We start from the raw sequence: 27658 nt of genomic DNA, 5'->3' as shown, positions 1-27658 counted from the left end.
AAGTAGTAAATGGGCATTCCTTACACAAGTGTCATAAAACGATTAATCATGGCATGTTCATATAAATGAAAGTAACATGAGAAAAGATGCCCCATGATGGCAGACATATATTTAAGATTGATCTTAAATGTATATTTAAGATAAGTTTAGTTCTGATTAAACCTTAACTCCTCTCCTCGTGTAGTGTGCTGTATTCTTAACCCCTCCCTTCCTAAAGGCTTGTACATTCATAGACTGAGGAGCTGCACCAACTTGAAAATATTTATTTATTTTCCTGGATGATACAAACAGTGAAACAATAGGACTTGTAACACCCATCAGTCAAAGAGACCTATAAATAGAAAAAAAAAAAGCATTGTACAAAAAGGTAATTAATATATCTATACTATATTCAAATACAATAAGAAATGTTTAGTGTTGCAACTGTTATTTATCTTTTAATTAGCCCGATGGAAGAAAAATTTTGAGATTGCATTAATTAAGTTACTGTTAATTATAATACAAGACATTATGGTGTTATATGTATTTAATTTTATGAAGTGATGAATGACTGAAGAGAATCACATGAACGTAAAATAATTTAATGGCAACAGCTTGAAGGATTAGTTTTGCTCAGAGGAAATCTTGCAACTGATAACCTTGTAACCATATATATATGCAAGGTGATTCTTATCAGCATAAGCAGTTACATGACTAAAGACATGAGAAATGAGAACAAAAGTATGGAAAAAACTTTTGCACATTTCCACATGTTATTCATATTTTCAACATAGCATCTTCTATGCTGAAAAATACAAATAACCTTTACAAATACAAATGGCCTTTTAACAGGATGAGTTAAGGAACAAAAATGCAAATAACATGAGTTGCCTCATTACTTGTAGGGAATAAACAAAATTTCTAACAATGAATTTCCTCAAGCAAAATTGTGATACGGTGAGTATTGTACAGAAACTTATGTAGAGAAAAAATGCTAGTCCATGTACAAAATGGCAAGGGTATTTTTAAAAACATTAAGTAACAATTGTTTCTATCCACTAGAGTAAGAGCATTCAGTTACTTCAACATAGAGCTCTAAATGGACAATACACAAAATATACCAATAGCTACTCATATCCTTGATGGTAGATATGATCTAACCATTCAAGTGTACTCTCTCTGCTGAAAAAATTTGTAACCACACAACTGTATGGTATGGACAAAGTGGCAAACATTTGAAGGTTAAATAAGACAAAGGATATTTGGCTTTCTCTTGCACTTTAATCTTATTTGAAGATGTGCAAGAAAAGCTTGAACTTAGAACTTCCAGGCAAAGGGCGAAGACTGCATTTTTTAGTGCAAGTGTACACACTTCTTTTTGGTGAAAAGTTGATCAATACTCAAGATGCATAAAAATTGCCTTTCAAATGATTTGGAATAACAGAATTTCCAACAGCAGTAGTTCTGTTTTTGAAGCTCTATTTAAGATAGAGCTGCACGTACACCTTCCACCTCTTGGCAATATGCTTCTCACTCATGTTTGACTAATTTACAATTAAGAAAAATCTAGATTTAATTATGGTCTAAATACTAAATCCCAATCTAATATCAATCTTATTATTTCCCTTTCATGTCAAAGAATGGACATGCTCATATTTTACTGATGAACCTAGGATGGATGTTTCAAATAGACCTACCAGTCTTATACTGGTGTGCAAAAAAAACCACCACTTTCTAGATACCAAACTAGGCACTGAATATTCTCAAGAGTGAAGAATGTTTTGGAAGAGGCAATGAGAACTGCCTTTTGCAAATCAAAAGATCACCAGAGCTGACAATGTAATTCCTTGTATTGTTAGTTGAATTTCAAACTAGCAAACTAATTTTCTTTTTTTTAAAGATTTTAAAAAAGCAATTAGTTGTCTAAAATGAGTAAGTCTCTTGGCCTTATTCTCTTCTATAACTAGGTCATTTTAGTTGCTATGCCACAATACTTGCATTGATAACTGAGGTGGTAGAAGCCACTGCTTGTTTGCTGCAGAGGGCAGGCACTTAATATCACATAAATATGCAATAAATTATTTTGTCAAACTTAATGACTACATGCAAACAAATGCTTCTTTTAAGTGAATATTGTATTCACTTAAATCAGTCTTAAAGTATTGTATATAAAATACAGGAAAAATTAAATTTGATCATCAGAAACAGTTTGAAAGCAGAAAAGATGGATCTATGAACTAAAAGGACATTTGTGCAAGCAATGTATAATATGAAGACAGCATAATAGTTCTTTATCACTTCTGGATAGCATATTAGTTATCAAGCATGTAAAAATGGAATGAGAGTAAAACTAAGTACAATGCTGTACACAATTACCTATTTTCAATCAAAGAAAATATGAACAATAGGCAGGCAAAAAGTTTTGGAATACCAGATGACCAAACAAAAACATTTACGTATTCCAAATATAGAATTTTTCTAATTAGAATCTAAGTAATTTAAGTTAAATAGTCATCAGACTCATTAAATCAGTCCTTTACTTTCATGGTAAATAAAGTATTAGTGAGTCATCATCTGACTTTCAAACCAAAAATAAGTATAATTAAATAAGTCTTAACTCACCAAAACCCATGTCATCATCTGATTCCTCTGGTTCCTCTTTCTCTTCTTTTTTGGGAGCTGAAATATAGATAAGAAAATGCATTAAAAATATTTCACAACCAAAAATAAAGTACTTTTAACTCGGTCTGATCTACAGGCATATATGATCTTGTCAAAGAAATAGTATCACATGAACTTAAAAATGGCAGAATCAAATTTGTCGACATTTCAGTAGCTTAATCTACTGAAAATAACAAATAACATTTTCTACATTTAAAATCAATTATATTTATCAAATTAAATTTTAAAAAAAATAACAATAATAACTGTTATATTGCATGTTTTCAAATGTCAAAACAGAACAAAGAAAAGAATTAAATGACAGTCTCAACCAACAACAAAATGAACCAATTTAAAATATTTCTCCATTACGAAGTCTTACTATTAAGATTTACTATTCCTTGGAATTTTAGCATATGCAACCACTTAATCAGGACTGATCCTTGTGGTACACCACTGTTTACCTTAAATCTTGCAGCCTAACATCCCCATATATCACTTTTTGATGTCAGTCAATCACTTATCAATGCTAATATTTTAGCATCCAAACCCATATTCTCCAATTTATGCAGTCTTCACTGCTGTATTCTGTCAAACACCTTAGCAAAATCCAAAAGTATCACTATATCCATTTCCCTCATCTAGCTCAATGGTAACATTATTATAGAATGTAAGCAAGTTACTAAAACATTACCTTCCCTTCATAAACCCATGCTGTTCGTTGCAAAGTAGATTCTGTCAACCCATTTCTGAAGGTAAGCCCTAACCAACTTTTCCAATATCTTTACAACCATTGAGATACTGACTGGTCAATAAAGAATACATTGGTCTTTACACCATCCTTGTGCAATGGGATTAACATACATTCTTTCCATTCCTGCAGAATTTGCCTTGTCCTGTGACTCAAATTATACTAGCCTGGTCAAAGGAATAGCCAAATCAGCTGAACACTTTTAGTACCCGTGCTGATATCTCATCAGTCCCTATTGCTGAATTTTTATTCAGTTTGTGCAACAGCTTTGATACCACCCCATATACTAAAGTTTCTTCATTCACCGTAGACGTAACAGTGAACTCAATGTTGCATACACCAGGTTGATAAGGCATACTGTATTCCTTCCACATTCTTATGAATCTCTTACTTAGATTACACATTCATTTCACTCTTACTCTAAAAAAAAAAAATCTGTAGAGTTCAAAGAATAAACATTTCCCAAGCACTCTCAATATCCTTCCTATCCAACAACTCATACCATAAGGCAGAACTCAGCTACTCCATATATTGCTATATTTATTTTACCCGTTTTTATCCTAACTGTTAATATTCTTTTGTTTATATATTTATATTCTTCTATATTTTCATTTAACTCTTTATATATATATATATTACTATTCCTACTCTAGCTGTAGCTCTATTTTGATTTTTTTACTCCATTGTATATAAATATAGTCTTGGATGTTCATTGTTCCATTTCCCCCCCTTTTTTTTTGTTTCTGTTATGCTGCATATTTTAATGTTTCTTTTGGCTATTTCTTGTATAAGTTCTTCCTCTTTTCCATTAATTTCTCTTATAGTTTTATTATTCCGTATTGTTTTCTTTTCCTTTTCTGATTGATATCCAATTTATGTTTGTCTTGGTTTCTCAAGCAATAGTTTTACGTCCAATGATAGGTTGCTGGCCCAATCACCAGATGCTTCTCACATTAGCCAGGAATATTGATGTAGCCTTCATGCCTAAGGTGGCCCTGCTGGAAGATCAAGCTTCTGACATACTTCATCTACATCTCCCGTTCACTTCTCCATCACAAGGAGGTGTGGGTAGGATTTAGAGGTTGATTTTACTGTGTTTAGTTAATTAGAAATTCCCCATTAGGATTACTTTTCACACAATCATGTTTATTTTATTTGGTGATGCATTTCTTCATCACTATCAACTGATCCACCAGATTAGATTCCACCACACACCAGATAGCTTCAAAGTCACTGTCATGAAAAACTTACTAGTATTACAATCAGAGGTGTCAACACTAATCAGATAAGTCATCTGATTAGTGTTGACACCTCAGTGTTTTCAGATTCAGACACATACTCAAATATGAAGGTAGCTTTACACTGGTTAAAAAAAGCATAAACATCCATTTATGAAAAGATGCGGTAAAACTGAATTGCACTATAAAGTTATTAAGTATTCTAAAAAAAAATGACTGGATGGCTGCCTTTTTTCTCACGTTGCTTTTGTAGATTATGCAATATGCTATCGCAAAATCATAAAAATATATTTCTATAAAGAGGCTAAAGAAAAATTGTGGTAGTGAAACTTGGCAAAGAAGCTTCTAATAAATGATTATGAAGATTGTATATTACTTTAAAGGAATGCAGTCAGGAAATCACTGCAAGAACTGAAAAATACAAAGAGCCAAAAAAACTTGAAAATTGCAAACAATGGAACACTTTACAGAGCTTATATGCCCTAACAATCTCATCCTCCCTCAAACTGTTTTGAAATATTACACATTACAGAAATCTGTTGGTTTATTCCTTTGAAATATATTTTTATGATTTTGCGATAGCATACTGCATAATCTACGAAAGCAACATAAGGAAAAAAGGCACCCATCCAGTCACCAACCCTCAAATATTTTTTAGTTGCAGCAACATCAAGTATAATAATACTGAACTGGAATTTTTTTTGTAATTCTCCTAGTCACGTGCATAGTACCTAAACATCACAAATAGCTTGTTATAGATAGCTTATTGTAGTGAAATTCAATCTTATTTACTGCTAGAACAACTTTATGGCTGTATATTAAGGTGGGATGTTATTTACTGTAGTTTAATTTTAAATGCATAAAAGTCCAATATTTTACAAGAAAAGGATTGCTTCTAGAAATCACTGGTTACTTACATAAGCAATAAGATACAGAAGCAGTCCTACAAATGTTTATCTGCCTTTATGTGGCTTGTTTCAAATACTGAGTACATGCATGACTACATGAACAGAAACTACAATTTCACCTGTCCTATTCTGCACAACAAGATGTCTGTGCAGCATGAATGTTAAAATCTCTTACCTTCTTTAGATTCTGCTTTGCTTTCTGCAGCACCAGCAGAAGCAGCAGCTACAGGAGAAGAGCCAACACCTGCACCAACATTAGTGATCAGCGATTTCAAATCAACTCCCTCAAGAGCCCTGGCAAAGAGACCTGAAAAGTAAAATTAGTTTCAAAGCATTAATCCAGGTTAGATTATTTTCATTCAATTCAGTTGAAAAGTAATCTGATCCACTGGTTATTCTGATAAGCAGTGCATAAAATGAAGACTATATGGAAGTTGACATGTTTAAATTATAAAAAAATTAAGTAAACTACTGTGCTCACATTTTATGATTTATGTAATAATATTACATTTCTAAAATATTTCATACTAGTTTTTTTCACAGTAAAAATTGGCATCATTATCCTTTTCTCCTCCAACTGATGCAGTTATGTTACCAAGGAAGATCACCTCCTACCATAGTGGAATCTAAGCACTGTATGCTTCCTGTAGTTTTTCAACAGAAAGATATCTTAAAATTACTAAATAACTTGGATACTAAAATCTTCCAAACTTATGGCATCTCTTCAATTGCTCTCAAATACAGGTAACCCTTGTATAACACGGTCTAGAAACTGTAGTAACCTTTATCTTTTCATATATTTTTAAACGCGCAACTTAAAAATCAAATTTTATATTCGTTAAATTTGTGTCTTCCCGTATTGTGAATGTAGTTATAAGTAGCAAATTTATGTTAGGAGAAATATCTTTTAGTATGCATGTACATCAATTGTTTATCATATAGTGTTTATTATTGAAAATTGTCTTTGTTTTTCTGCCCAGGAAAGCTCATTAAAAATCATAAGTGTGTTAATCTCAAGCTGAGCACTTTATTTTTTGGTGAGTAACATACAATATGTAAATGCTTTATGTAAAAAAAAAATATTTTTATAGTAATGGCCACTTAAGAGCGCTTTTCGCTATATACGCGTTTGTTAATAGGGATTAGATCACAGAAAAAGTAGGATTAGGTTCCGAAGTCTTTTTTTTTTGAGATTATATAAACAATCTTATATAGACATCCAATAAAAATATTTTTATTTAATTCAGACCCACCTGCTGTAAACTGACAATTGAACAAGACTGAAGATACATTCGGTTTCGATCAGCACATGAGACTCAACCTTCACGAACTTCTTCCTAAGTGCTCCAATCTCTTCAATAGTGAATTAATTGATGAGGAAATTGTTTATGTACAATTTATAATTTTATACTATGTATTTGTTTCATAGTTTATGTTTTCTTAACTTACGTGAACTACCTGAATTAAATAAAAAATATTTTTATTGGATGTCTATATAAGATTGTTTATATAATCTCAAAAAAGACTTCGGAACCTAATCCTACTTTTTCTGTGATCCAAGTCATAACACGATTTATATAATGCGGCATTTTTGTGGAACCTAACATCCACGTTATACGAGGGTTACCTGTCTTACGCTCCAGAGTTGTGAAGCGTAAGACGGGTAATGTAGAGGATGATGCAGGAGGAAGCACTCCTCCTGCATCATCCTCTACATTATACGTATCTAATACTTATCCAATACACAGAAGCAATTGCATCCATCCTATTAAAAAAAAAAGGCAACCAAACTAGTGACTAATCCTACTACTTAGAAGAGCTTAGTTGAAGGTCAAGGGCCATGTGGTAAAGATTGCAAATACAACTCAAAAGATAATTGCAATGCTGAAACAAACGTTTACATGTAAAGATAAAGATGTTATTTTGCCTCAGGACTATTGTGTGCAGATCTGGTTTCTGCTGCGATTCTGATATATTGGAGATAGAGAGCAAAGGAGATTATGTTAATGATATCAGGATTGTGGAATACTGATTATAAAGACAGATTGAGAATTTGTAGACTGCAGACACTAGCAAACAGGAGTGATATGATTGAGACTTTCACACTTCTGAAAGGGTTAAAGGATTTCACTTGATGTAATTTTTCAATTTTTGGAAGGTGGGGAAAAAACAAGAGAATATTCTTGGAAGCTGAGAATGAATGCTGCTAGGAAAGGGACGAGGACTAGATTTTTCTCTCTTAGGGTGGTGCATGATTGGAATGGATTGCCATTGGATGTGTGTGCAAGCAGTGTGAATGAATTCAAGAACAAGTATGAAGCTGGTGCATGTAGTCTCGCTAGAGTTCCTGACTCCCTGGAGATCTCTTAAACACAGACCTGTGCATATGTGAACATTTATTCAAAGAAGGTGCCAAAAATCTGGTTCACTTAATCATAAGGACTGACTTTTCGTTCAAGTTTGGGAACTTAACTATCATTATTTTGAAATCAAATACTTTATGATTTGCTCATACATATGCACTTGTCAATGAAAAAGTGCCATTCATTCATACGATAGTTTTAATGACATGATGCACAGTATTCGTGAACTGCTTATTTATAACATAGGTGCTTGCTACATCTTTCACTGTTGCTCTGAATTATAAACTTTTATGATTTATTTTATTCTTCTTAGGCACTACAGCCCCATGTAGGGCCTTGCCCCCATTTTTTGGGTTTCATAACTCACCACAGGGTAGGGTTCATTACTCCCATGCTCAACCATGTGGAACTGTCTGAAACGTTGTGTTCTTAAGATTGGTTTGCCTGCTTTGCAGGAGGAAAAACCCCAGATAAACTGGGGAGAAAAACCCTGCAGTCCACACCCAAGACCAGCTAACTTGGCTATGTCGGAGAAAGGACCTTAGTTCCTCACGTCAGCGACGAGAATTGAATGCAGGACACTCCTTTCCCAGGAATATGGTTGGAGTGTGTAACCACTCGGCTAACTGCGTGGACAATTTTATTATTCTCAATAATGGCAGACAAAATTCAAATTTTAAGAGTGCTGAAAGATGCATACACCTATTACATTATATACTAAGGTTAAAATTATTCTAAATTTTTCAGTTGCATATCTGATATATGAACAGCCTATTTTTCTACCCACTGCAGGGTGAAGGCCTCTTCTGTTGAGAGAGGTACGAGTCTACTACTCCCATGGTGACCCAGTCCATATTGGGAGAGTATCTGAATAAATGTATGAAGGTGGAAGACAGTCGCAAACATCCATGCCTACACAGGATTCGAACCCAAAACCTCTTGGCTAACCAGGCCGGTATCTGATAATAAATGCATTATTTGTGCCATTTATGCACATTACCGCTCAAAAACATTAAAACAATAGATGCATCTACGTGGGGGGAAAAGACAGCGATTCCTTATGACTGGTCTGGAACCTAACGTGTCATATGGAAGAGCCCTTCCTACATCTTAGATGGCATGCAAGTTTTCTGCACTTTAACACTCACCAATACTGAGAACTATGGAGACTACATAAATTGTGGATAAAAAGCATGTAGTAGTGGGGGGGAGGGATTACATTAAGACTTTAGGGTAAAGCAAACTGAAGAGGTGAGCACAACACTGGTTTGATCAAACTGGTTTATTTTCATACTAAATGCTAAGGATTGTACTTGCTTTTCTATATGCTATATAAAGAAAAAAAGTTAAATGTAAAAAAACAAATTGAGTAATTAAAAATACCTTACCAGGCCAATATGGTTCCACATCAACTTTTGCTGCTTTAATAAGAGTCAGTATTTTTTCACCCTAAAATGGGGAAAAAACTAATTAAAAATGCTGCTTTGAAATTAATTCCTATACTATACAGTAACTGGATAGCAACCCCACATTATAACATACGAATAGTTAGTTGGAGTTACATTATCTGAGTGAGGTCTACAAGATACCAGATGTTTTTTAATGTCTTAGACACAGACTACAATCTGATAACAAAAATACATTTAACCACCTTACCAGCCATTATGGATCAAATACATCATATATTTCAATGTAATATCAATGGTATTAAAATTTTATAATAAATTTAGTTTAATCCTTTATCCAAGTGTAAGCAAACAAAGTTTGCACCTGAAGTATCTTCAGGACTAAGGCAACTCATTGTAAAAGATGGACCAAGCTCTCATCACTCCTTGTCTTAGTATCTTCCATAATGCAAAGCAAATCTCCTTGCAGATAAAGGACTAAACTAAATTTATCATAGTCTAACCAAGTGGGAAAAACTTCTAACAGTATTAGAATTTTAATATGCACTTCACATCCATGATAACCTTGACATTTTGGCCAGTAACATAGTTAAAATGATCATCACTTCATAATGAAATGATTTGGAAGGGGGAAAAAAATCTACAGAATAGCACTAACTAACCTAACTGACCACCTTTTGCCTTCTTATCGGTCATATGGTCTCCCAAACTAGTTTCATGCAATCCAACCTGCAAACAAATTTTCAGAGCTGTTTTTAGATTACATCCAAAAGGTGTAAAGGACAGCATGTCTTGAAATTGCATGTTCTTTCCAGTTTGCCATTTACACAATGATCCCAAGTTACCAAGGAAAAACCCTGCCAACTCTGTGGAAAACTTATCTTCAGTTGAAAAGCTGTTCACAGGCTTCACATCCTAGAGATTCAACTCCAGGTATCAATGATGCCCTTTCCAAAGGACAGTAATACTGAGCTAAGAAGGTTATTCACAGGAGAGGTATTATAACTACTGTAATGCCAGCCTAGTTGGCCAAATGCACCTGCTCTCTAACAGACTGGGTTCAAATCACATCATGTACATGTGTTTGTGAATGCTTTGGGGGAAATGAATTTCATTGTCAGGTGTGAGACAGGCTATGCTTATTGGAGGCATGATGTGGCTTGAAAAGATTCACATCTACAGAACACGGTTTCTAGATATGGAAAAATCTCTTGCTGCTCCCACAGTACTAAGATACTATAAGTTTACAACCTTCCATGGGTAAAAAAATTTTTAGATGGTAGATTTAGATGGACTTAAAAAAAATTAGATTCTCTGAATAACTGTTGTCATATCTTACACTTCCATTTTGTGTATAGATAGATGATTTTGCTCAATGGCTTCAATTCAAAGTTTGGTCTCTAAAGCAAGATCAGATTTAACAATCTACTCTTGTGGAACTGACAAATTTACAATAAAGAAAAAATGCCAATGACAAAATCCTTAAAATTACTGAAGCTTAATTTTTTTTTAATTTACTGCTATAATTGAAGTACTTTTCTAACATCTGACAAATTCATCGATGTGCTGCTTACATAGGATGATAACATGAGATGTATGCAGCTGGGTAATGCTACTACTTTTGGTCTGACTCAGAACCAATGAGCCACATGATGGTGAAGTAAATTTGACTGACTTTCTTAATCCCTTTTGCAAGTTTCAACACTAAACTGAAAGTCACGTGTGTTGTGACATGGTAACTGAAGTCATACTCTACCATTAACAAAATTGTGCTGTCACTGCTTTTTTTTTTAATTAGTGGAGAATATTTTATGCATGTTGTAACCCTTTCACATCTTTTCAGCAGTGCAGACACCCAATTTAAAAAGTTAGCATTCTTCAGATAAGCCACAGCTGCCTCAAACCTATAAAAGCTGCCAATGAATGCATTTAAAGAAACATGCTATTTACAATTTAGTTTTTTTTGTTTTTTTTTTGCTACATACCAAGTAAGAGAAAGAATGATAACTTTACTCAGTGCTAATAGTAGAGAAGTGGCAGCTAATCAGCTCTGGCAAGGCTCCAAGGAGTATAAAGAGAAGATAATTCTATTACATAGAGGTGGCTCCAAAACAGACATAGCAAATTACAGACCAATTAATCTCAGGAGTGGTGGTTAAAGTATTGGAAACATTTGTTCAAAGTACAATTCAGAAATGGGTAAGTGAATAGGAATATGATACTTTAAGGGGCCGGCATGGTTTTATAAAAAAAAAGGTACGTCCTCAGCAATTTATTCACATTTTATAAGATGACAGCAAAATTAGATGAAGAAAATGCCTACACCATGATACTACTGGAGCCCAAAAGGCATTCAATAGAATAGCACATAGAAAACTGTTATTGGATTGGATTTCTCATGTCTCAGGACTCTTGACCCTAGCCATGTCTCATTTCTTTGTCTTTTATTGTAGCAGTACCATCTTGGTGTTGAGCATCCTCTTTACCTGTCCTTCCACTTTGCCTTGGATGATAAATTTTTCCAGGTTGTCATTTCACTATTACAAGTTGGAGCAAATCAGAATGGATAGAGGGGTGACAGAGTGGTGTTTGGGAGTGGACTCAGGGCAAAATGAGGGCAACTAGTAGAGTGCCCAAAGACTATCCTGGGATAACTACTGTGACCTTAGTACAGAGCCCTGATCACCACAATTTGGATATTAATGATATACGCAGATTTGAAGGGGACATTCAATTGTTTGCTGATGCAAAACTAAGGAGGAAAACAGTTGATAAATGTCATGTAGATATCTTACCAGACGATTTAAATAAATTGGCAGTGTGGGCAAAGAACGATTTCCAATTCAATGTTGTAAAATTTAGTCATTTACTTTGGAATGAAAAGATTACACTTATCACACTGAAAGTTTACAGGAAATTCAGAGGACATATTGAAAGAGTTAAAAAAAGGATTACTTGTATGCTGAAGAGATGAAGAAAAGGACACTGACTAATAATCCCATTATGATTTGGCCACATGTTGACTACTGTGCAGAGATTTGGTCACCTACATTTCTTGGGGATCAAGAGGTGGAGATTATTCAGAAAACAAGTGACCAAGCTGGTGACAGGTCTGTGGAATATCCCCTATGACAGGGGTGTTCAACCCGTCGATCAAGGAGAGATTATTGGCTGATCGTGTATTCCTCCTGAACTTACAAATTTAATTAAAACTGAAAACATAATATTTCATTTATCATTATTTTGTATTATTTTTAATTCACTTAAGTGTATTGCTATATTTTTTGTTAAAATTGTCAAATCAGTAAGTCCGGGTAAATAAATCAATTTGGATTAGTGGAAGTCAAACAGCAAGCTAAGTGAATACAATTATGAGCAAAGTAAAAACTCGATTGTAGCTTAAATATTCCAAAGCACATTACATCGATTTTTTTTTACTTAGGTTAAGTACCATGTGAATATTCTAAAAAAATAAACCGTTTGTCTTGGTATAATTTGTATTAATGTTTTTATAAATAACTCTTAGCAAAACAAGTGTTCTCTGCCAGGTTGGCAGGAAAACGACCCAGAGGAAGACCAAGATATAGGTGGATTGATACGGTACAAAGTGCCTTAGACGATAGAAATATAAGATCTGATAATGTTGGAGTCTTGACAAGTAACAGACTGATTTGGAGGAAAATTGTAGATAGGAAGTTAGTAATGATGTAATTTTTTCATGTAGTACTATCATATCCTGTACACCCCTTGAGGGTACATGGCAGGAATTTGATGATGATGATGATAAATAACTCTTTTGAAGCTAACTGTATATACTGCTTTAATAAGAATATGTTAGCATGTTAAAAACAAAGGCAATGTTTTTGTCCCCAAAGCTGTACATGGCGGCATTAGAAAGATTGTTATTGAAACTTGTATGTATGAGAAAGGCTTGCAGGCTCTAAGTGTAAACACCTCCGAAGTCAGTCAGAAAGAGTTCAAACAACTTCCCGATGGCCAGCTAACAATCAAAAGAAAGCGGAGGAGAACAAAAGGCATGCCGAACTTGAAACTCATACCGATTCTTTGAAGGTTGTCAAACTTCATGCGAGAGCTCAGAGGAAGCCTAATAAAAAGGAACTGAAGCAAGCAGAAGGGGTCCCTGGTTCCAGAATTGGTGTCAGAGAGGAGGCCACCCAGTCCAGAGTCGTCAGAGACTGCCCAGATCCACATTGCTTGAGAGAGGAGTTTCCCGCTTCCAGAAAGGAGCTTGTCGGTTCGAGACGTCGCTAGAGAGACTACTTCTATGACACAGACAAGGTTTCAAATTGCCGAAAGGAAGAGTTCCAATTGCCGGAGAAACATTTCCAGGCCAGATTAATGTCAGACATTCACCAGTGTTGCGTTTTCATTACAATTTGATGAACCAAACGACTTCACTGATATTGCACTGTTAATGGTATTTATTCGCATATTTCAAGATTATTCAAGTAAAGAAGAACTTTTGAAAATTATACCATTATTGGGAAGGACTAGGGGAGAAGACATTTTCAGAATTTGATGAATTTGTGAAACACAAACTTCTGCTTTTTAAGCTTGTGTCTATTACTACCGATGGTGCCCCTGCAATGATAGGTAATAAATCAGGCTTCATTTCATTATGTAAAAAAGATGATAAATATACAGATTTTTTAACGTACCACTGTATTATTCACCAACAAGTACTGTGTAGTAAAAGATTAAACAAAAGATGTTTTGGATATTACATTTAAAACTGTAAATTCTGTTCGAGGAAAAGCCCTGCAACGCCGGTTATTTAAATTACAGGCAGATGATGATAGGGAACTTCTGTTGTACAATAATGTTCCCTGGCTCAGCAGAAGTCAATGTTTACAAAGATTTCTTGTATCAATTAACGATATAAAAAATTTTCTTGATGAAAAAGGAGATATTTATCCACAATTGAGTGATAAAAGATAGTTGTTACACATCATTTTTAGTAGATTTCTGTACAAAATTAAGCAATTTAAATTTAGAGTTACAAGGTAGATAAAAATTTAATTGACATGTTAAGTTCAATAAAAACATTCCAACAACGCTTACTTCTATTAAAGAAAAATATAAATGATTGCAAATTTAGACATCTCCCATATTTATTAAAGTTTTTTGAACAAAATCAAGAAATGCTTCACTATGATTTAAAAGAATTTATTCGTGAAATAGAATTAGTTGAGTAAGAAATAAATTCAAGATTTAAAGATTTTAATAACTGCATCTTTTATCAATAATCATTTCAAGAAAACTTGAACATCACAGAAATTTCAATTAGTGGGCTGTTTGATATAAACAAAGCTGAAGTAGAACTTGAGATAATAAACATTCAGAATAGTTTACATTTAAAATCAATAAACAATGAAGTCATTTGGAAGTATGCATATGAAAAATTGCCTTTTCATATGCATTAACTGATATTGTGCGAAAAAATTCTGTCGCGTTTTGGATCGACATACTTGTCAGAATCTGCTTTTTCAAAGATGACCATCATTAAAAATCAAATTACAAATGACTGTCTGCAATTGGCCACTTCTTCATATCAACTTGACTGAAAATATTGTGAGGTCCAAACAATGCCAAATTTCAAATAACGTTTTTTTTTGTTTTTTGTTTTTTTAAACAAAAAGCATTTCTTGTAACTTATGAGTTTGTAATCAATCTGTTGTTTTTTCTAACTTTGGTTTTCCAAAATAGAGAAATAAATATTTTTTCCCATATATTTGGTTTTTTTTTTGTTGTATTAAAATAATTAAGTGATAAATAAATTTAAATACACAAATCAAGTTTTTACTTGTATTATTTGTGTTGTTTATTTGTGCGTAATCAGGTTGGGGGGACGTGATCTATATAAGAGAGTAGATCGCTGAATAACTTTTTATAGAAAAGTAGCTCGCGTAGTAAAAAAAGGTTGAACACCACTGCCCTATGAGGGCAGTGGTGTTCAACCTTCTTTGATGATGTGTGGATTGCAAGATTTTGTTAACAAGTAGGAGAGAAGATGATGGAAGATATGATTCATTGTGCCAGAAGAAATTTTTCAAACGAGGAGAAAAACAAGGTCACACTTGAAAGCTGTCTAAGAATGTGGTTAGTAAAGATGTGACGATAAGGTCTTTTCTTGGAGTAGTGAATGAGTGAAATGGATTGCTAGGGGCAGTTGTGAGAACTCCAACAGCACCAAAACTAATCCTATAATTAAATTTAATAATGCAGATACATGTAAACAATTTAATATAACTGAAAATTTTATGCAAATTTCATACACAAAAGATTGTAAACCAACAATACACGAGTACTATGGGCTAAGGATTTTTTTTTTTTTGCATTCAATTTTATTTATTTTTTTGTTCATTTCTATACCTGGTCCAGAAACCATGCAATAGAGAAAAAACTTAAGCAACCTGAGGTCTCCAATAAGCGGGATGGTGGTTGTAGTTTCACAGCAGGCAATAAAATTCATCTTCCACCTAAAGACAACCAACAAACATCCATACTCAGTCTGGTGAGTTTGAATTACATTCACAAACACCTGCTGTGCTGTTGGCTAAGACGTTTAAGGAGACGTATGATATTGTGTTAATTGGGGTCTCCAACAATAACTCTTGATTCCATGGAGTGCCCATATAAATATTTACAGAAAAATTTAATTAGACATTATTTAAAATATTTGCTCTCAGAGAAAAATGCAGCCAGAAAAGTTAATTTCATTAATGTCAAACGGTAATTCCATTTGCTGTTCTCATCACTGAGCAAATACAATAAGTTAATTCAATATGAATAATGATAAAAGTTAAGAAACAAAATAAGGTTCAATAGCATAAGAAATATGGACTAATACAATTAAAATGTAATAGGATCATTTATGCAAATTTTGTATGCATCCAATTTTTTAAACTTTCTTCCATACTGCATTTCAGCACCAAAACTAATCCCCATAATTAAATTTAATTATGCAGATATATGTAAACAATTTAATATAACTGAAAATTTTTATACAAATTTCATGCACAAAAGGTTGTGAACCAACAATACATGAGTACTATGATGAGCTAAGGATTTTTTTTTTTTTTTATACCTAGTCCCTTCAATAGACAAAACTTTCAAGCAACCTGAGGCATTAAGTGGGATGGTGGTTGTGGTCTCACACCAGTAAATAATTCAAATTACTCAATGTAATTCAAACTCACAGCCTGGTGAGTTTGAATTACAACACCTACTGTGCTGTTGGCTAAGAGAATTCATTATCTTTTTTTTTCCTAGCACACACAAGTTTAAAATTTGTGTATTTTGTTATGATGTGACAACCTGATATCATGTGAATTATCCAACATTAAAGCTAAATTTGCTGCTCTCAGAGAAAAATGCAGCCAAGATGTTAATTTCATTGTTATCAGACGGTAATTCCTTTATGAATCTCATCATAGAGCAATTAAATCAACTTTTCCATTAATGATAAGGTTAACAGAATTGTCTGAAAAAAAAGAGAAGAATAGCATTTTTAAAGTGATTCCTCATGAGCCACAGAATGGCCACATTGTTCCAAATAGTATTTAATGAGTGGAACTCCCTTTTTGTCTTATATTCTGTCTTCTATTCTTTGACACTGAACAGTCAGTGCCCAAAACACTCCTTTGGGATATTTATTCGTACTTTTCACAATGGTATCGCCCAAATATTGCAGACTGGAGCATGTTGCCACAAATTACTCATTCCACTTCATCCTTTATGCTCTACTGGGTAGGTATAGGGAATCGACTGGCCATTAAGTGAAGAAAACTTCCTGCTGTGTTCCTAGTGCCACTTCAACATCAAGGCATAGAACATTGTCTTGATGGAAGTATCCATTTGACAAATAAGTAAACTGCAGCCATAAATGGGTAAACATGATCAGCAGTGATAAAATAGGCTATGGCATTCAGGAGACTTAACATCTGCCAAGAAAACATTCCCATACCATTACCTTCCCACCACTAATCTCATCTGTTGCAACTGGCAGGAAGAGTCCATGGATCACACTTGGAAGCTATTTGAGTGTTGCTACCATATTCTGGTTGTGCTATCAGAATGATACAGTGCAAACCAGGTGACATTTTCCCAATCTGCTGTTCAAGTGTCGGCAATCACATGCCCACCACTGATGCTGCATCCTCCTGTTCTTAGCTGAATGAATTAGGACCCTACCTTGACCACTGGTGTACTGAGATGACTTACTGATTGTGGCCCTCCATTTGTCTTTGCCTTCTCTGTGCATCAGTGAACTGTTTCTGCTCACAGGACTGTCAGTGACATGGAGTTGTTTGGTTATTACACCACTCCTGGTGCACCTTAAATACTGCTGTGTGAAAGTAGACATTTGTAAGATACTGCCACCAAAATGTACCACACTCACACCTTTTAATTGTTGGATGCCTATCTGCCCAATTTATATAGCATCTTGAACTGTATTTTCCTAAACAGAGAGGCAAGTCAATCTTTTCTATTAAGCACAAATATCAAAATGAAGCCATCTCTCACTACAGTGAACAAGAAATGGTTGGTTGTAATATATTGCTACATTTCCATCAGCAGAGCATTGTGCTTATGGGGCTTTGGTTAGCACTTCACTAGTCTGTCAGTATTATAATGGCGTCTGCTATAGTGAGATTTTACTGTGGATCAAGATTCATTCTCAATAAACCTTAAATTATTCAGGAAATCCATGGAGACGGAAGATTTGTGTGAAAGATTAACACGTTCGCTGCCACGCTACTTCAGCATAGTCTGTTCCCGTATGCCGAGCAATTTCACTTCAAGATCAGTACAGTAATCTCGTTGCCGGCAGTAAGTGTCATACAAGTATACGTAGTTGGCAGCGAACGTGTTAAAAAGCATCTTCTATTTAGAAACTACATACATTTACATAGTCAGTCTATCCTCAAAACCAACATTCTTCAGTTCTGATATGGTTATCTAATTCTGTTCACTTTCTCCCAATCAACCAGATCCAGATGATCAGCTCATTATACAATAGAACAACCACCCTTTATCTCTGCTGGTTAACATTAAGTATTGTAGCAAACTACTGAAGTATCCTCAAAACTTTTTACACTATGTCCTCAAAGCTTCAAATTATTCTCAATTCCCTTGTTTTCTCCTGTATAATTCAAAATGTATGCAATCTCCCATCTATGGATCCCAAAATTCACAAATTTCATATCTGAAAACTGAATCTTCCTGCAATCCTGATCTTTGTGGAAACTTAATCCCTAACACTGCTCTCCCCCACAGTAACTGATATCAGAAAGCCAATTTCCAATCCACTATGACAACCAAATCCACTTATATGGAACTGTCAAATGCCTTTTGTGAAAGCCAGAAAAATTATAGTATATGCTTTTTGCCCTCTACTGTTCTTGTAACTATTATGAAAAACAACTAAATTGAAATGAGAGCACTTCATGACAAATCCATGCTGACTGTCAGATATAACCTCAATCTGCCCAACAATATAAGATATTCTTTCCAAAACTTAACCACAGAAGAAAGTCAAGATCTCCTCTCTACCACCATGTTGTCCGCACAGTTAGCCTGGTGGCTATGTGCTCTGCAACCATATGCCCGGGGAAGAAGTGTCCTAGATTCGATTCCTGTTGATAACGTGAGGAGCTTAAGGATCTTTCTCAGCCATAGCAAAGTAATCCAGTCTTGGGCATGAACTGGCAGGGTTTTTTCCCCAGTTTATCTGGGATTTTTCATCCCACAAGCAGGCAAACCAGCCCACGAACATACAGGCTAAGTAATAGGATATAGTACTTAATCGCTCATTAGGAGGGCTCAACCATCCTAAGGGGATGGTCGAGGAACAGGGAGAACCTCAAACAAATATAAATAAACCACCATACAATCTTACACCACTTAGAAAGTTATTAAGCTGCATGAAATACATCATCTTCACGTACTTCTAAAATCATCAATTCTTCTAATCCTCTTGCAATCAAAGCTGCTTTGCCAGGAACCACCCCTCACTAAACAAATGACTTCATATGAACTGGTCACTCAGCTGTCATTACCACCTAGCAGCAATGTCATTCAAAAATAACTTCTCAAATGGTCTTCTCTCTTGTATTCACATTCACCTCACCACTCTTAGCTTCAGTTTTAAGTTCATGTAACACTTCACCTTTCTTCCTATTTTTTCCCATAACCTCTATTTGCAATTCCTGTCTGATATCCCTAATCAATCCATTTTATTCCAGATCAACTATTTTAACTTGGGGACATACAATTTGCAAATGCTGACTATTTCTACTTAATTCTTTACTAATTTACTGAGGACAGTGAGCAAAGGACAATGGTTATCGATTCAATGTTGTAAAATATAAGACAATGGACTTCTGAAAAGGTTACACACTTCATATTGATGATACTAGTTTACAGACAAATTGATGAGACTAAGGATCTGGGAAGTGAAGGTGGACAGAAAATTTAAATTCAGGACATATTGCAAGAGTTGCAAAATAGCTCAGAGAATTTCTTGGATGCTGAAGAACACACTGACAAGTAAAGAGTTTATTAATTCTCTTTATAAGGCTATGATTCAGTCACAATGTTGACTATCACACAGATTTGGTCATTTGCATTTCATGGAGATCATAAGTGGTGCAGAGGATTCAGAGATGAGTAACCACAGATCTGTGGAATGTTCCCTGAGAACAGATTAAAAAGTGTGTGTTGACAGGAAGAGGAGAGGGGATATGATAGAAGCTTACTAAATATTCTAAAGTAATATTATAAGATCGACACAAGATCACACTTGGAAGCTGTTTGAGTGGTTAGTAAGGGTGTGCAGACTAGGTTCTTTTTTTTGTAGTGAACGAGTGGAATGGATTGCCAGGTTGTGAGCCCCCCCCCAACGAATAGGTTTAAGATATGACAGGTATTGTGTTAATGAATAGAATGGGTCTCCAACAATGAGTCTTGACTCAATGGAGTGCACATATAAATAATATATTCACAGAAAATTTAATTTATATTATTAGACATTATATTTAAAATATTTGCTCTCAGAGAATAAAAATGCAGCCAGAAAAGATAATTTCATTAATATCAAACGGTAATTCCATTTCATGTTCTCATCACTGAGCAATTTAAAATAAGTAAATTCAACATGAAAGAATTAAGAAACAGAATAAGTTTCAATAGAATAAGAAATATAGGCTAATGCAATTAAAATCCATCATCATCAGGATCATTTGTGCAAATTTCTTTTATACATCCAAATTTTTAAATTCACATTCCCCATACTGCATTTCAGCACCAAAACTAATCCTCATAATTAAGTTTAATTATGTAGATACCAAATGTAAACAATTTAACTGAAAATTTTATGCAAATCCCACACACAAAAGGTTATAAACCAATGATACACAAGTACCATGGGCTAAGGATATTTTTTTTATTTCTATACCTGGTCCAGAAACCCTGCACTAGAGAGAAAATTTCATATCACTACTGCGAGACCACCACCAATAAATGGGGTGGTGGTCTTGCAGTAGGCAATAAAATTCATCTTCCACCTGAAGGCAACCAACATCCATGACCACAATGCAATTCAAACTTCCCAGCCTTTTGGTTGGGAAGCAAAAGTACACATTTAGAAACACCTACTGTGCTGGTGGCTAAGAGTTGGATATTTAGAAACCATTTTTTTTTTTTGTTTTATAAGTATGAATAATCTAGCTTAAGATGCTATGAAGTACTTAACATAGCACTAGTAATTAACATATAACCTGTTAGAATGCTCATCTTTCAGCAATGCAGCAGAACTACCCAAACAAACCGTTGTGCATAATACGATAACCAAAGATACAAGTAGTCAAATACAAGTCGCCTAGTCAAAATTTCTCAGATGTAGCTAATTAAAATCTTATAGAGGGGAATAATTCCTTGTCCCTGCTTCTAATAATGTCCCTTAGACCAGTACTTCCCAAATTTCTAGAAGTCAGGGTCCCATTTGGAAAATTTATATTTCATGGCTCCCCCTCGGAAAAAAAAAAAAAAATTATTGTATTTATATTCAATACAAAACGTACACAGTGAATATTGCAAAAATCAAATGCAAATATTACATTTTTAGCATCTTACATACACATTTGACATGGCACATTCTTATATTTTTATTGATAAGATGTTATTGTACATACATCATATGTACATGTTATTGTACTTGCAGTACAATGCACATGAAACAAAATGATTAGTAATAAAGAAAGAATTAAAAGCATAAAAGAAGTTTAATAACAATTTAATGTGATTTCAATACTGCTACACGAAGTCAATATCAGGTGAAATATTTGAAACTGCAATTCTTAGATTTCTGCTTTGAAATGAAATGAATAAGCATATATTTACTAAATTCATTAAGTGCCGAAATACGCAGGAAGCAAAATTTGTGAACCTGCACCAATGCGATTTTTTTCCATTAAAATATAAAAAAAAACAATCTTAGTCTTAAAAGATTTTAAATTTGTTTTCATTATTTCATCACGCTCCCCCCCCCCCAACAAAACCTATGGCCACCAAGGGAGGCTGGGGCCCACAGTTTGGGAGGCACTGCCCTAGACTTCCCATACATAATTGCCTAAATCTCTGGCCTCAATTTCCTGTAATTCAAATCCATCAATAAGCACACTGGATCTCCATTAACTCACTCTGCATTTCCTGCTAAATAATTTCCTATATCAATGATATACAAATTAAGAAGCAGAGGAACAAGTAGGTGACTACACTAGTAACATACATTTTCCTCTATCGTACACCATTTTTTGAGTTTACCACTCCCTCGAAATCACTAGCTTCATCTACATCCCCCCATTCACTCCAATTTCGACAAAGCTCCATGTGGAATCCTCAAATGCCTTAACCACCTCCTTGTAAGCACCCTCAATTCATCTACACATCAGTTAATGTTACATCTGGCACTGGAATATTTGCCTGAACGGTACACATAGCAAAATTAATCATCCAGTAATACTAGTTTACTTCCCTTTTACATCAACAACACTAGTTTCCTATTGGCCTTATCATACTAGATGTTTCCTACCTGTGCCTTGTATTGTTCATTGGCTTGCTGATTATCTTTTTCTTTATATTCCCCTCTATTTTTCTAAAACCCCTGCTTGATGATGCTTTTCATCAGTCTAATTCTTACCTGATTTAGTCTCTTAAGTATATATTGCTTTTGTGATACTGCTTTCTTCAATCACCCCTTGACCATGCTTGGTCTAAGTTATCTGAGGGTGTTAGTAAGGATGTGTGGATTATATTCTTTACTTGGATGGAAAATAAGAGGAATGGATCACTAGGTGGTTGTGAGTGCTCCATAAGTTTGAGAAGATGTAGTCATTTGACTCCATGTAGTACCCATATAAATATATCATTTACTCTACTGATCTTTGAAAAGATCAGTAGAGTACACGACATTGCACAACTCCCACATTGGTTTAACTAATAAAATTACATGTCATAATGTGGAATTATTACACATAATTCCTTCTACCTGGAAAATTCCACATGTCAACTGATTCTCTAAGTCAAGACTCATATCGATATTTGGAACAGGAAACATTTAGCTAATAGATTAAGCTATTATTTTGCCTTTGTCACAAAAGCACCTTCATGAGCACAAAGAAATAGCACTTTCAATGGGTGCAGTGATATCTTGCTTAAGGCCTCAAAGGTAATGCTCTAGCCCACCAGATCTTCATGGAGATCTGGTGTTAATAATCAGAAGATCACAGGAGGTACACTGTCATGCACAAAGTTCATCGAACCACCATATTCAACATGTCCACATTCGTGAAACTCGAACATTGCAGCCAACCACTCTCCATGAAAAATTTCTTTCACATTATCCCTAAATCTGTCTTCAGCCTTCACATACCAAAGAATTACCATCTTATCATCATGAAACCATATGACCAAATCTGTGCACACTAATCTATGAGACCAATGCAAGGCTTTGAGGGGTACCCAAAAATAACCAGAATCTGAACTTGGTGCATTTTCTAGTTATGGATGATGCTGCTAGTTCAGATTCTGGTTTTAATGAACCAATTAAAACAGGATGACCACTTGCCAGACAGATTGGTGTGGAAAACTGCACATTATTCCATCTGCTTTTTTGTTAGTACTTACAGGTCTATACAAGTGGTTTTCCAGTTTCAAAAATGGGGACGTGTCAGTTGAAGACCTTTGAGAATCAGGAATGATAAAAACATCGAAAAGGTTTGCCAGGCAATCAATGAAAATTGTCGAAAGACCACTGAGCAAGTTTTGAAGAGACAAATTTGTCAGTTCGTGCCAGCATATGTTAAGAGATTTGCAAATGAAACTTATCTACTAAATTTGTGCCTCGTTTACCACAATTTGAGGGAGAAGTTCTTAATGACCAGAACTTCAAAAAAGTTAACTGGGGGTGAGTCTTGGTGCTACAATTATGATCCAGAAATAAAACAAGCATCAATCCAATGGAATCATGCACATTCACTGTAAACAAGAAGGCACATCAAGTTTGATCACAACTTGAAAATAATGTTGATTTTTTTTCTTTTTGATGTAAATGGAATTGTACACAAAGAATTTGTTCCTCCTAAACACAGTGAACCAACATTTTTATATCAACATTTTAGGAAGACTGCAATAGCATGCGACTAGAAATGTGAAGTAACAGATTGGTCGCTGAACCATGACAATGCCCCAGCACACACAACCTTGTCTATCCAACAGTTCTTGAAGAAAAACAAGATGGAGAACATCTTGGAGTACAAAATTGTTCTCCATCCCCTCCCTACTTGCCTGATCTCTCCATTTTTTTTTTTATTTCCACAGATAAAGAAAACCATAGGGCAGCAATTTGTTGATGTGGACAAATGAAAGAAAAGTTACTGGAAGCCATAAACAGTATTCCAGAACTATTTCCAACAGTGGAAAAAATGTTGAGACAAGGATGCATTGACTCACATGGAACATACTTTGAAGGAGACTAGAATATGTGGTATTATAAACTTGAATAAAATTTTTTCAAAAAAATTCTGGTGTCTATCACCACTCCCACATCTCTCCTCAGCCTCCTTCAAAATTTCCAAGTATATACATCATTCCATTCCATCATTCTATTTGCCTACCAACTTTCAGAACCTTACTCTTTGCAACATTAACATGATAGTTCCACTCACTTGCCCACTCACACAATCTATTAAGTCCTCTTGTAAGGCCACAAAACAACAAGTTGTTCTTTCAAATTTTGCATCATCTGCAAACAGTTGCAATGGTATTAGGCCAGTTAAACTGGCCTAATACCATTAATATACAAGTTAAACAACTGCCCCAAAACAGACACCAGCATACCACTAACTAGTGACTTCTCTTACAGGATACTGAATGCCTATGCATAACTGATATCTGAGAGCCAAACACCCATTCACATCACTAATCTAGTATGATTCCATCCATTTCAGTCAGTTACCAACTTATATGGCAAACTAAAGCCTTTGCAAAATGTAAATGTATACACTATATACATATCTCCCTTGTCCAAGGCATTCACTGTGTTGCAGTACAAAGTAAACTGGCCAAACATGGCCTTCCTATAATAAACTCATGTTGACAATCACAGATTATACAACTATTACAGCCTGATGAACTGCTCACAAAATACCTATTACTATGTCCTCTGCAGCAGTTACCAACCTACCATTTTCATCTTGCCTTAATCATTCTTCCTGCCTTTAGAATTTTTCTTTGCCTGATTGCTCAATACTAAAAACTTTTGTCATCTTACTAACTGAATCGCCTTCCTGGCTCATTCTAAATAGTTTTGCAACTAATTATTACCATCGTTCACTGTGTTGCCTCGACATTACCTTCAAGATTTCATGCTTAATCTCCCCTCCCCTTCAATGAGGCCTAATTTATTCAGCCTTTTGACATTCAGAATACGTTCACTTGTTAATATTTCATGGAAACAGCATTTACCTCCTTTCTGCTTAACTCTGCATTCCATGAGCTTCAAGCTGTCTCCTAAGCTTTTCAATCACTAGCATTCTTGTTTCACATATTCTTTCTTCACAGGTCTTTATATGGCTATCTACCACCTAGACAATCATTTCATAATCACTCTCACCAAATGGGGTGAAATGCAATACCCCACTCACAATCACATCTGCAGATGAAATGAGATCAGCCCTAGCTCTTAATCCACATGTATCCTCATTTACATCTGCCTATTCTAGTTTGCAATTTAAATCTTCTGTATTAAAAGGAAACTCTACTTTCCACTGAATCTGCAATTCATATGGTGTGCAGCTCCAGTACAGTTAATATAGTTTGTGGTCCTCCAGATAGTTATTGGCTGTTCTTCCTGTTCATCTTAAGTCAAGTTTGCAGGAGCAAGAGATGCTATGGACCCCACGATGCTCTAGATGGAGGATTTTGGCCAAAATCCTCCATTTGGTATGAGAAGATAACTTCTGTTATGCTTATAGCATAACTTCTTTAAAAGATGAATTTTTTTCTTTAGGTGCTCTGTATGTCAGGAATGGCAATGAATTTTTCTGTGTTCTAGTTTTTGTGTGCACACACGTGGCACAGGTTGAGTGTTTGGGATGGGCAGGTATTTTGTGAAGGAGAAAGCGAATGGCTAAAAGGTGCCCCAAATGTCAGTTTTATGGAGATATGATCAGTCAACAGAACTATTACATCCAGGACACTTTTGGCAAACAGCTTTTGCCTTTACAAAATCAGCATAACTCTGCCTATCTCAAACAAAATTGAGGACCTCAGAAAAAACATTCTAAAAAAAGTATGCTATACAACCCCTCCCTACATGCCATGTTCAGCTGAACTGACAAGTTTCCAATGCAAGATGGTAGTTGGGTTTCACATCAGATCTGTCTGTGGCACTACCATCTCAGGATACCTAAATCCATCTTATTTTGTCATTTGTAGATTGAAGGTTATGATGCTATCATAGCAGGAAAATGCCCTGAGAGGCCACTGCCAATCAATGACCAAGATAGCCATCTTAATGTTTGAGCATCGCATATGTTGTCAACGGAAGACCTCACATCCCCTAATGGCAAACTATGTTTAGATTGGTGTCTTTCACACCATTTCTGAACCATAAATGACTGGTAAAGGATTTTGTGGAGCGAGTGATGCATCAAACTCGCTAAATGTTTTATTCTTATGGCAATGTTTTGATCCAGAGATTATATGGGGAACGGTTATGGCAGAACTGCATCATTCCAACTCTCAAGTTGTGGTGGGGGTGTTCAGTTGGATAGCATATAACATAATATATTATAACATATTTATAAAAATGGCTTGGTCCATTGGTGGACATACCCAAAACTGTGTATATGGCTTCCTGGACAACATGTTTCAGCACAACAATGCTCCATGCAATAGAGCACTGTGTCCAAGACTGGCTTTCCACAGAGCTCAGACCTCAATCCCATCAAATATCTTTGGGACGAATTCACTCGACCACAACTGCCGTCATCGGCCATAGGGATAGTTTTGCACGAGAATAGAAGAATAGTCCTGTTGCAACAATCAGAAATGGGTTGAAAGCATGTCCCCAAAGGGTTACTGCTGTACTTCAGGCCAAAAATACTGCTGTTGTTTTTTTACCAACATAGTGAACGTAAGTTTAATCTTAATAAAATTCAAAATTGCTTACAAAGAATTCTTTGATTGGATTCATTCTGCAGGTGAGTTACCCGATCTCATACGGCTAGAAGAGGAATAAGGATCAACAACCGTATTCCATTGAATACCAAATATACCTGTATGATAAGGTGGTCTATATGTAGCAAAAAGATATACAAACTGCAAAAATAATACAAATATCTATAAAACATACATTTTATCATAGATAAACTGCACACTTAACTATATGTCCACGTAAATGGACACCATACCAAATTATTAGGCCTAAGAATGCCACGTGGCAGTAACAGTAGACAATGGTAAAACTTCACATACGTTAAAACAAATAATAATTACTTACCGTTACAGTAATATCATCATCATTCAGAATGAGAGCACTGTAAATACATGCTAATTCATCCATGGTAGCCATAATTTTAAAATAAAAAATATGCACACGTTGCCAATTGGCCTTAGCTGAAAAAACAGAACAATGTGCCTTGCCACACACGCAACTGATTACAATAAAAAAGATAAGAGAAAGCAAGCTAACGATCGTACTTAAATATAAGCAATAGTTGCGCCACCTATATATATGTATTATAGTTTGATGTTATAATATAATAAT

At 34.9% G+C, this 27658-nt stretch overlaps 1 protein-coding gene across 1 annotated transcript; it reads right to left on the bottom strand.

Moving 5' to 3' along the window:
* Positions 1-243: 243 nt before the first annotated feature.
* Positions 244-27561, bottom strand: RpLP1 (Ribosomal protein LP1). The gene is made up of 5 exons (XM_090411585.1): positions 27392-27561; positions 9289-9349; positions 5713-5844; positions 2602-2658; positions 244-331 (listed from the first exon to the last, which is right to left on the bottom strand). Exons 1-5 carry the CDS (start codon positions 27461-27463, stop codon positions 318-320), a joined length of 336 nt encoding a protein of 111 aa, XP_090267711.1. The 5' UTR covers positions 27464-27561; the 3' UTR covers positions 244-317.
* Between the last annotated feature and the right edge of the window lie 97 nt (positions 27562-27658).

Source organism: Typopeltis vanoorti, chromosome 21, assembly GCF_054136105.1.
Source record: "Typopeltis vanoorti isolate ZY-2024b chromosome 21, IOZ_Tvanoo_1.0, whole genome shotgun sequence".
NCBI classification, from domain to species: Eukaryota; Metazoa; Arthropoda; class Arachnida; order Uropygi; family Thelyphonidae; genus Typopeltis; species Typopeltis vanoorti.
Note: the sequence above shows the minus strand (reverse complement) of the source record. Positions and strands in the feature narration are given on the sequence as shown.